The following is an 11,790-nucleotide window of genomic DNA, read 5'->3' on the forward strand; positions in this document are numbered from 1 at the left end:
ATGCAAATTAATAGGTAGATTAATGAAAACATTTTGTTTCATTGATGTACTTAAATTTGAGTAACAATAAAAGTTGCTGCAATTTCTTATCTAATGAAGTCAGAGCATACAAACTGGTAATCAGGAGTTGCAGTTAGAGCAATTCAGTAGTTACATATTTTACAAATCGAAAAATTAAGGATATTATTAATTCCCTAGTAAGATTACTAAGATAAAAACTGGTTCTGCGATAATAAAAGTTGATATCCTTTGGGAAGAAAATGGGGATAGCACGGCATAAGAGAGATACCCGTATAATGAAACTTTGTATTTATTCATAGTGATATCGCTTGTTCTTGTCCAATCTTCACGAGGTGTTTGTGTGCATTCTGGAAGTGATCTCCCTAATATCATCTGTCCATGTCTTTCTTGATTTTCCTCTTGACCTTCTCCCATTCATTTAAAACCTCATTTTGAAGGTTTTTAAAGGGAAAGTGAATGAAGCATTCTCTATTCATTTAGTTGTGCAAATACAACCAATGATTTGTTTTGTTTTATCTATTTTAGATTATAGCAATGAATGGTATAGATGAGGTGTTCCGCATAGTAGGTCCCGTTATCATATTTCAAGGTAAGAAATGCTACATGAACTTGATCCTTGCAAACATTATGTACTATTCTAGGTTTCTACATCGAATTTCACATTATACCCAGCATGAATAAAAGACAAAGGAACATTATAGTTCTCAAAAAACAGCGTAAATTGTGCTATACCGCAATAAATGAAAACATAGTCTGTCGAGTAATGACAAAATTAATATCTGAGGAAAATACAGAGTGATCTTGTTCATCTTTTGGAGTTAGAAAGAAAAGCTTCCAGGAAACCATTACTTGAAATCTTTTTGCAGGAGTTACCCAAAATGAACGAAAATACTCTAATTTCAACACGATCTCATGTTAGAATTATTGGATTATTGAGTTACCCTTTAGATCTAATCAACCAGAAAAATCACCACCGTATCAAAGAAAATTAAAGGCATTGTTTAACAATGTTTCCAGTTTTACAAATGTGAGCTGCATGACCCTACGTGTTATCAGTGTCAGTGATATGGTGTAATAATGAAGCCCTAAAAAATTGCACTTCAAAATAATCATGAAGTGCCTCAAAAGAGTAAAAATCTTCGAGTGACCGGTGTTCCCACACTCATTTTTCCCCAATAGACTGTAGTGTTATAAAAATCGTTGGATAAACGGTTTTTGAAATTTCGAATTCCAATCATAGATATCTTGATAACCAGACAGGCAATCAGCTTGTAAAAGGCATGGGATTCCTGACTTCCCTAAAGGTCGATAATTATGATTGCAGCATGAGCTAACTTCAGGATTTTATTTCGAATCTGAGGCAAAGATACCCAATCCCTCTAATGGATATCATGTTTCTATGCCTCAGTTATTTCATAATGAATTTATTTACAAGAAACCCTTGTGAATCGAATACTTGTGAACCTCTTGGGTCTTGCATTCCTCGTGGCAGTGAATACTTTTGTCAGTAAGGAACTCTCAACCTGAAAAATCACACTTGTTTCCGTAAGTACATTTTATTAATTGCTAAGAAAATAATAGTTTATCTTATGTTCTAATTAAATAATCACTCTAACACATTCAAATCTTTGTGTAAAAGCATTTTCCAATGCTGTGTACCTGTTTTTTCTTCTCTCATTCAATGTAATATAGAGATATCGACTGCCATGAGAGGCCTGGTTGTTTTATATGCTCAAGGGGACGTGCACATCCTGCCATGACACCGAGGCGCGCCTGGGTGTCCCCGAAAGCCAACAGCCAGGCCTCGAATAGTGAAGCAGTCGATATGTCTTTTATATACCGAATTGACACCAACATTTACCAGTAATTCTTACCTTACCCTTTTCTTGAGTAAAGATTGGTGAAAACATCTCGGAAAATCTGAGACACTGTCTGTTAATCTTCGATGGAAAGATGACTGAATGTATACAATTATTTGGGAATCGCAGACAAAAAGCATGGTATGGTATCCGCGCTCGCTCGCACAAAGACAATTTTAACACGTAAACCAGTGAGGATCGCAGCAAGATTGAACAATTTTCCCGGTACCCGGAACCTTGCGGGAATCTCACTCATGAACAGCTATTGACCATTACTGGCATTGAACTTTTCTCTACGGGAATGGCTAAAATCACGGCTCCAATTTCTACCAATCAGATGGCTAGATTTCTAAAGAGAAGTATATAAATGATATTATTTCAGTACTATCAGCATTCATTTGGTATTTATATACTTATCATCCACAGAGAATCCTTGTGACGTCAACACTTGTGGACCTCTTGGATCCTGCATTCCTCTTGGTCATGATTACTATTGTAAGTGTCAAGAAGGGACTGTTAACCTGAGCAATCACACTTGTATCCGTAAGTATGCTTGATAATATTCCCAAGAAGTAATCATTATGATTGTTTCTCTGCAATGGTATCCAATAATCACTCTAGCATATTCAGGGTTATGTTGTTGCAAATCGTAACTATGTAACTTTGCTCTCTTGTTTTCACACTTACTCCTACATCACAGTATCCATTAAAAAGATTATAGACATGAACTTGGAATATAAATGATGCAAAATGATAGTACAGAAATAAAGTGTTATTATTTTGTTGATACCAGTAGTAATAAAGTTTTCGTGCATTCAATTTATATGCAGGGGACCCTTGTGAATCAAACACCTGCGAGCCTCTCGGTTCTTGTATTCGTCTTGGCGATGATTACTTCTGTCAGTGCCAAGAAGGAGCTCTCAACAGGAATAACCACACGTGTATCCGTAAGTTCGTTATGTTCCATTCTATCAAATGTCAGAAAATCATGAAACAAATTTGGACATTGAGGTGAGTATGGTTGCATCCACCTTGTTCGCTAATGTTGTATGTTGGTTCAACAGTCTTAGATGTCTCTACTGGATCACATCCAAGACTGAATCGATGAAAGTACTCTAATAGGTAAGCCATTTTAATATTGCATGTGAGTTTATATGAATGCATTCCACACACTTTGATAGTTCAGTTACATTTCAATGAATGTTGTGGAGGCATCCGCAGAGCGACATGCACTTATCTTAGCAGAATATGCCCTGTTGCGTAGTGGCCCAGAATAAAGGGGCAAAAAGGTGTTCATGGTCACAATTCCAAGTCAGAATAAAAGATAAATCTAGAAAGTATGGAGCCCTTATAATAAGTTTTGTTACTTTAGATGGAGGAATATAAAATACAATTCTCGCAACATTCAGGGTATATCTGATTTCATGATGATGTGCTTCCTCCAATACTTAGAATCCACTGACCAAGCTCGGGATAGTTCATGGCAGGTGATCACTGGTGCTGCCGTTGTGGGCGCTCTGGTGGTCTTCATCCTTATTGCTGTCGGTCTATACAGAAAACATCACAGAAAACATCACAGTAAGTGTTATTATTCACCTGTAAGAAATTGATTGATGATACCCTATGTCATCAGTCATGTCCTCTGCATGCCCATTTGTGTCCATTAACTTTGGATCAACTTTGAAGCTCCGCATATCCCCCAATCATTCTTTTTTTCATAATTTTTCTTTTTAAAGTTGGAATAACTTTTTTGCAGGAAATGTGGGTTCTCTTGAATACCAATTAGGCCTATCATTCATAATGTAAATAAGCATCATTTAATTTCTATTAGATTTGAGTGGCAGTGACCGTGACCTAGGAAGGGAATAAAAGGGTACCGGAGGGGTACGAGACCATACCACCATGTTACTTTGTTGTTAAAGTTCTTTCAATTAAATATATGGTTCCACCAGATATAAAAACAGAAATCGATTTTATGATAATACATGAAAAGCCTATTCCAAGTTGGTATAGTGTTGTTCTTTGAAGGAGGTTAATCTACCAAGCATTAAACCCAAGCCACACCAACAAAACCGGCATCTCATCGACAACAGGCATAACAAAGATATATATGACCCTGGGCACCGAGCATTTCCTAATGGCCAATACTTAGTTTTGAGTCGGTTTCACGGTGTGACTTGCATGGGTATCACTTCTTGATAAGATGGATGATATGCCGTCAGTTATAGGGCTAGATTATTGAAATTATCCCTTTTTCATCTCTCCTTTGTCATATACAAAACTCCTTCCCATCTGACCCTCTTTACCACCCTCTATATCCCACCCACCCCATTCTCTCTCTCTCTCTCTCTCTCTCTTTCTTCCTTTTTTTCTAACCGTGGCTCCTTGTTGCCATTATGCCCCACTTTCTGCTCCTTTCTGTCCTGCTTTGTATCCCTTTCTTATGATTTCAGGACGATTCTCAGATCCGATTGAACCTGTATGTTCCACTAGTTCTACTATACCCATTATTTCTGATGCCCAAACTTCAGATGACGTCCTCTTTGCCTATCCCGAAGAAAACTCTGAGTTTGTTAAACTTGTTGAGAAGCTGGCAATATATATACTGCGTCGTGGTGGCATTCATCCCGTCCTGCCATCACAGCACACTCTGGAAATGGGTAAACAGGGGCAAGAACTTTGGCTTGAGACGACATCAACTAGGGCAAAGAAGATTCTCTGGATTTGTTCCGCACAGATGACTGAATCAAAATTTTCTAATTTTGAAAAACTTTTAACACTCACCAAAGATGACCGGGAAGAAAGGAAAGACAAACATGTCGTGTGCTTCTTCTCTGATGTGTCTTCGAGAACGGACGTGCCGCGGAGATTAGGGGATTTCAAAAGATTCAACCTGTTAGAAGACCTGGAATCAATGTGCTTCTATTTAAAGGATATTGAGAGGCATACATTGTATTACAGTGAAAGCATGCCTTACATCTCAGGGCTTGAACCATCTGCAGAAAGAACTGCTCTGGAAGATGCCTTAGAAGAATGGGCAGGTAATCGTCATAAAGAGTCGCAGCCTTTTATTTTCAAAGACTCTGGATTTACTAGTGAAGAGCCGACGTTTGCTGGGCCATTCTCCGCGGAGGATGGTGATCTCAAAACAATGGCTGATGCTTGGATAGGCCTCACAACACTATCTCTTCAAGATGAATCCGATAGCTAACCGGGGGAATTTACAATTCAAGTGTCTGAGTAGGTAACCTCCAAAGCACCCATTCACCAGTTTAGAGATATTCACAAGTACTTGTTCTGAGAGATGTACTAACAATTAGAGTTATAATTGTACATGTATGACAGTATATTATGCCCATTCCCAGTTCTGACACTTTCTGAGTGAGTATTTTAGACTTTATGTGTCATTCACGATGCAAAGATGAAAGATAAAGTGTATCATGACTGAAAATGAAATAAAAGATCAAAAGGCAATCAAATAAGAGCATAAAGGTTCGGTTTTAACACGAAAGCAACCTCTAATTCTTTGATCGATATTTAAAAGGATTTCTGTATGTACACAATAATACATAATCTACATGTATTATCATAATTATCTTCATCAGGATCTTTGCTCTTTTTTGTCGATAGAGGTGTTGTGGTTTAGTCTCCAGACAGTGAACCCCGAGGTACGGGGTTCGAATCCCTATCGCAGCACTAATGTCCTAATGGCCAGACATTCATCTATGCACTTGCGGACTTGCCACACCCTACCCATGTGAGGTAAATGGGTACTTGGCAGGAACAAGTTCCACAAAATTATATACGAGAGCCGTAATGGCAGCTGTTTAAATCCAGGGTAATGATAATCGACCACCAGGAGTTATTATTATTATTATTATTATTATTATTATTATCATCATCATCATCATCATCATCATCATCACTAGTATCATTATTCCTATTATAATGATGATGCAGAGGAGGAAGAGGATGGGGATGATGAAGATGATGATGATGATGATGATGATGATTATAAGATGGATACCAGTAAATGCAGCTATAGAATATAGTCTCACCAGTTAACATGTCTCATTCTAGTTTCTTTGGCAGATACATTTTTTTCATTTTATATATTGTATTTTGAAATTAGTTTTTGTAGCTGTAAAACATTACCAATAGTAAAATGTTAAAAGTCAATTCTTAATTGCACGGTGTTATTCTATGTAGACATTATTTATTTTGTGTACGATGTGTAGTATAGGTAGGGGTCTTAACATTTCTAAAAGCACCGAGTACATGGATTATCAATAATAATACAATAATAATATAAGGTTGTGTGTACGTTTCTTAGTATGTGTGACATAGAATGAGAGAGATCGAGAGAGGGGAGATCGAGAGAGAAGAGATGGAGAGAGAGAGAGAGAGAGAAAGAGAGACATAGAAAGACAGACCTGAGTGAAGGAAGAGGAGAGAGAGAGAGGGAGAGAGAGGGAGAGAGGGGAGAGGATACACGAAAGATGACACAAACCCTTCCTTCACCGACTCCAAACAACAACCAAAAATTCAAGATTCATGATTCAAGATTGTATTGTCCATAATATAATACAGAAATTTGTTTTCCATTGGTGTAACATGTAATATGTGAAACATAAGACAAAAACATGGTGTCGTGTGCTGAAAGCCAGAAGGGCGTCAAGACTCTATAAAGAAAAAGTTTATGAGCAGGTACGGTCCTCGGCTTTCAGCACAAAACATAACAAGACAGTTATATGACTTATACATAGCAAGAATTTTAAATACAATTCTGAATCACATCATGAATAAATTTAGGTATGAATATAGATGGAATATGAGTAGAAAGAGAAATGAAAAGAGAGCTCAAGCTCGAAGGACTGATAAAAGAGAGACATATAGGGAGAGTTGGAAAGGGTCCAAAGGGAAAGGGGAGAGATAGAGAAGGAGAGATGACATAATTTCCAATCAGATTATAATGCATGACAGAAAATACATCGCCATAGTAATGTAAAAAAAATCAGCAGCAGAGCTAAACAACGGATATTTTTGACCCACAAGGTGATGAGGTGGAAAACTTTCCAACCCAATCCCTACAAATTTATCTTACTGGGTGGGTAGAGAAAAAGTTAACAAATAATCATAGTCGCTATTATCGCTATTATTTCGCTTAAAGCTGAGAACTTCGTGTTATTTGTGCATTATAGATGTGCATGGAATTTGGAATAAAAGAATTTCTGTATCTGGCTCTACGGACAAGAACTGGACGCCTTTATCCCGAACAATAATATAGATTTTTTTTAAAGAACATTTCAAGAAATATGTTATTGGAATCAAGCGTAAAAACTAGCCACCAGTCCACTCCTTGTAATATATGGTTGATAGTCACCTTTATCAATTTGGGCTGCTGCCCTCTCTCTTCCATACTATTCTATATAAATTGTCACGTTTTAGAGGAAAATCGTGTAGTTATTATTATTTACATTTCACCCTAACCCTATGGTATATAGGCTACAGTAATGACAAAACAATTAGGTGAGATATAAGCCATGCCATCATTAAAATCTGACAGCATGCTTCCGAAGAACCTGAAATGATTAGAGAAAAGATCCGTTTGGACCCTATACATTTGAAATGTAAAGCATATTGTATCTAAGTATGTAGCTCATTGTAAGCGCCTTGACTCCCTCTGGGTGGATTATGTTGCGCGTTTTAATATCTTTATTATTATATTATGAATAGAACCTCCCCTGTAGGCCTATATCGTCATAAGTTCGCCACTTTTTATTCACGCCCCTAAATACAACGATAAAATATACGAGCACTCATAAACAAAACAGGTCGCAGCTAGGCTTTACTTGTGACCGTAAAAAAATCCGACTAAATTCGGCCAAATCATTTAAACTCTCACGCAAAAGACTTTTTCTGATGGTTTTGATATAGTGAACCTGTTTTATGTACATTCATAAGTTTTTAAATATTTATACATAACTATATTATGCCAATAATGGCATAATCAAGTACATGTACAAAAAAAGAAATGAAAGTTTTCAAACTCACTTTGCATCATAAATCTTAATTAAACACATTTGCTTTAATATTGAACTTATATAGTTATGTTATCTGTAGAAATGAAAGGGGGAAAATGCACATGGTTCAATTTAAGGATCTTTTGAGAGTATTACGCTCATTGTGGCAGCAAAACACACAGTATAGGTAAATTTCAAATAGGACGAATATTTCAGAGCTAGCATCGAGCAATATAGGCTCTGACGTACTGTGGGTAAATGTCTTGCCTTCAAATCAGAACATTTCATCAAAATGTACGCATTCATTCAATTCAATTGAGGTTAAATAAAACTCCAATGGACAGTTTTACGGTAAATGTATATTCAATATAATTATATTCAATTCAAGTATTTTAACAATTTGTTAAAATACTTGGAAATCATAACACATCCGTCTTTCGGATGGTGACGGTAAAGGCCGGTCCCCAGACGTAAATAATCATATCTGATTGATACACGTCTGTAAAAACCCAATTACACACACACACACACATGTTTATTTATTCTTCTACTTTATAAAATATTGTTGTTGTTGTTGTTTTGGGGGAGGGTGGGGGGGGTCCATTGTGCCATATAGTAAATACATGTGACGAGGAGAACGGGTGAAGCGAGGCACGAATCAGGATTTTTTTTTTTTTACTTTGTAACGTTTCTAGATATGTATTGTAGGCTACCTTAGTCTCTCCATTATGTTCTTATATCGTATAGGCCTGTAATAGGCTACATAACAATACACTTCCTAACTTGTTAATGTTTTTACATTTTATGCAAATTTTAATTTTAAAAGATATCAAGAATGGGGAGAAGTGGGGAAAAGAGTTATAAAATGCTAAAATAACAGATTTTACAGGTAATATTGTCCCCAACTTAGTGCTGGAGATATTGAAAGTAATAAATCACATTAAGATAAGAGACTCTTTATACAGTTGCGTGTGTAATTGATTTGTAAAACGATTTATATATATATATATATATACATATATATATATATATATATATATATATTTGCAAAAATTGACTAAATGTGTGATTTTTAATTATTTTTTTTACCTAAATTTTTAATATTTTTCACAATAACGTTCATTCTTCATATCACGTTCATTGCGTTTGCTACACACAATTTCGTATGCAATATTTTGAATGATCTGTATACAGGAAAAAATTGATATAAGCCTAAGATTATTCACCGATTAATGCACCTTGATTATGACTGGTTAAAAATCACGTTCCTACCAAACACAAACTGGGAGTGGGATGAAATGGAACAAAGGGTCCCAGTCCCCCCCCCCCCCCCACCCTCCACATAGGGAACTATCCAACGAAGTACAAATAATTATTATATTTTTTACTTTAAACCATATAAAAAAGATTATTATATCCTGCATCCAAAATTTGTTGGCTTTTGATTGGTTGAGAGCTCGTCACATGACCAAAAATATTTGAGCTATTTTTAGAACGTACTATATGAAAGTACTATTTTGGTTTACTATTTGGGAGTTTTTTTTAATTGAATCAATTTTTTTTTTCAAATCTTAATTTAATGAAAACAAAATGTTTTAAATCTTTTTAGATAAAAATTGACATTTTTTTGTTCTAAATTTTTTTTCTCCCAAAAATGCTTTAAAAAAAAAAAAAAAATTTTGATGCAGGATATAAAACAAATATACCATGCCTTCTATTCGAGATACTGGTTAAACTATGTGCCTCGGTGACTCCAAAAGTACCATTTGCTTCGGGGCTGCGCCCCTCAGCAAATAGTACTATTGGAGTCACCTCTTGTGCATAGTTTTAACCAGAACCTCTCAAGGCAGTGTATATTTGTATACTATTGCAAAGTATTGGGTCTTATCAGACCTATATCTTGTAAACAGAACGTTTACAACAGCCAAGTAGTATATTGGTAAAACATTGGACACCGGAAGCCGTAAAATGGGATAAAAGTCGTCAAAAGAAGTAATAGTTGAACACACGTGCAAAATTGTGGTACAGCTGTACAGTAACAGTAAATATATTTTAATTCAATTTAATTCAACTCAAATTTTATTGATTTATATCCAAACAAATCGGATCATTCTCAAAGTTTTATTTTTATACATTGTATAACAAATTTCAAATTTATAGTGAAACATAATTGAGTGCAAGAGAATTTAAAAGATAACAATAACCAGGAATGACACAAATTAACGTACTTCTGCATGTCTCTTCTGGAATATAATACAGGGATGAAAATAAATTATGTTACTCGTAATACTTTTTACCATTTTGTTCCCCTTTTCGTTTTAAATAAAAAAGGGGAAAAATATAACATTATAGTAAGACAATATGTTTTATATGTTTAATGTTTACCATCTCTCCCCACGAGATAACCCCGACAGTACGACCCTATTCCAAATCCAAACTCGTGGGAGACAGTGGGCATGGGATGACAATAAATGATGCTTTTTAAAATACTAAATTTCATCGAGATAACCAATATGATAAAAAATAATCAATGATCGTGATGGTTCGTATTTCTGTCTTATAATAGACTTAATATTGCAAAGGCAAAATATATTAATAGTATCTCTTAATTTCGTGATTGGTCGTATTTCTGTCTTATAATAGACTTAATATTGCAAAGGCAAAATATATTAATATGATAAAGATAAACAGCAATAAAGTGAACATTGATAGTTAAGACCAGAGGCGGCGCTCCGTGGGCAGGGGGCACAGGGGGCACGGTGCCCTCCCCACACTTTTTCAATTACCCCCAAAGTGCCCCTTTTAATTTGTAGGGAGTGCCCAATTTTTTACAAAGTAAAAGTGCCCCTAGTACTTTGTAAAAGTGCCCCTTTTCCTTCGACAAGTTCTAATTTTTCCTTTGCAATAAGTGTCCACTTTCCATTCTCATTAGTGCCCTTTTTAATCTCTAGTAAATGCCCCTGTTCAGGTACGAGCAGTGTCCCTCTTCACTTTGTGTAAGTGCCCCCATTCGATCACCTCTGATAATTGCCTTATTCAAATAAAAAAATCTGAAATTTTCCTCGCTCGCTTGACTCGCTCGCAAATTTATTTATTCAGACCATCACAACCAACAACACAAATATCTTGTATAATGTGTAAGGAGAAACACATATTGAAATAATCCGTGTTAATGTTCTCATATTTGAGCCGACATCAACAACAAGGGGACATGGATCTCGTTTTAGATTCCACTGCAGACCCCCACAGTACCCAGCAGTGGCGGATCCAGGGGCGGAGGGGCCGGGGGCCCGCCCCCCCCCCCCCTCCCTGGGGGAAAAAGAAGGGAAAAAAGAAGGGAAAAAAGAAGCAACAAAAAAGTAGGGGAAAAAAAGAAGGAAAAAAAAAAACGAAGGAAAAAAAGTGTTCCTTCCCCCCAAGCCACTGAACGAAATATCTGACGACGTAATTTTTCCAATTATCGGTGCAAAAAAAAAATGTGGAGAGAAGGGAAAGAGAGAAAAAAAAGAGAAAGAAGAAAGGTAGGGGAATTTGCAAATTTTCCGCCAACAAAGTGTAGATCAGGGGGGGGGGGAGCGGGGCACTGGCGTCTTGATCGGGGAGGGGGTTATGTCTGATTCCATAACCGTTACGGTGGTTTACACATAATGCTGAAATGACATAATTTTCCGAGACTTTTCCTCATTTTTTAGTAAATTAACAGCCAGGCAAGAAATATGCTTCTTGAGGTGCCTACATGTCAGGGCCCGCGGAGCGGCGGGGATCGGGAGCTTCCAGCGCCCCCCCCCCCCCCACACTTTTTTGACAACGTATATTAAAGAGAAATAGAAAGAAAAAAAAGCCTGAAAAAAAGAATATATAGTTAACTGCCAGGGTCACAACAAAAT

At 36.4% G+C, this 11,790-nt stretch overlaps 1 protein-coding gene across 4 annotated transcripts in view; it reads left to right on the forward strand.

Moving 5' to 3' along the window:
* Positions 1–6,189, forward strand: part of LOC100893626 — a 28,424-nt gene extending 22,235 nt beyond the window's left edge. For 2 of the 4 annotated variants that reach the window (XM_003726508.3, XM_011680783.2), the window contains exons 12-16: positions 547–610; positions 2,307–2,423; positions 2,711–2,827; positions 3,333–3,458; positions 4,334–6,189. In XM_003726508.3, the coding sequence (XP_003726556.2) occupies positions 547–610; positions 2,307–2,423; positions 2,711–2,827; positions 3,333–3,458; positions 4,334–5,091 (1,182 nt within the window). In that variant the 3' untranslated portion in view covers positions 5,092–6,189. The remainder of the gene's footprint in view (positions 1–546; positions 611–2,306; positions 2,424–2,710; positions 2,828–3,332; positions 3,459–4,333) is intronic. The other 2 variants (XM_030972423.1, XM_030972424.1) reach the window with 2 other exon arrangements.
* The last annotated feature ends 5,601 nt before the right edge of the window (positions 6,190–11,790 follow it).

Source organism: Strongylocentrotus purpuratus, unplaced genomic scaffold, assembly GCF_000002235.5.
Source record: "Strongylocentrotus purpuratus isolate Spur 01 unplaced genomic scaffold, Spur_5.0 spur5_scaffold_6, whole genome shotgun sequence".
NCBI classification, from domain to species: Eukaryota; Metazoa; Echinodermata; class Echinoidea; order Camarodonta; family Strongylocentrotidae; genus Strongylocentrotus; species Strongylocentrotus purpuratus.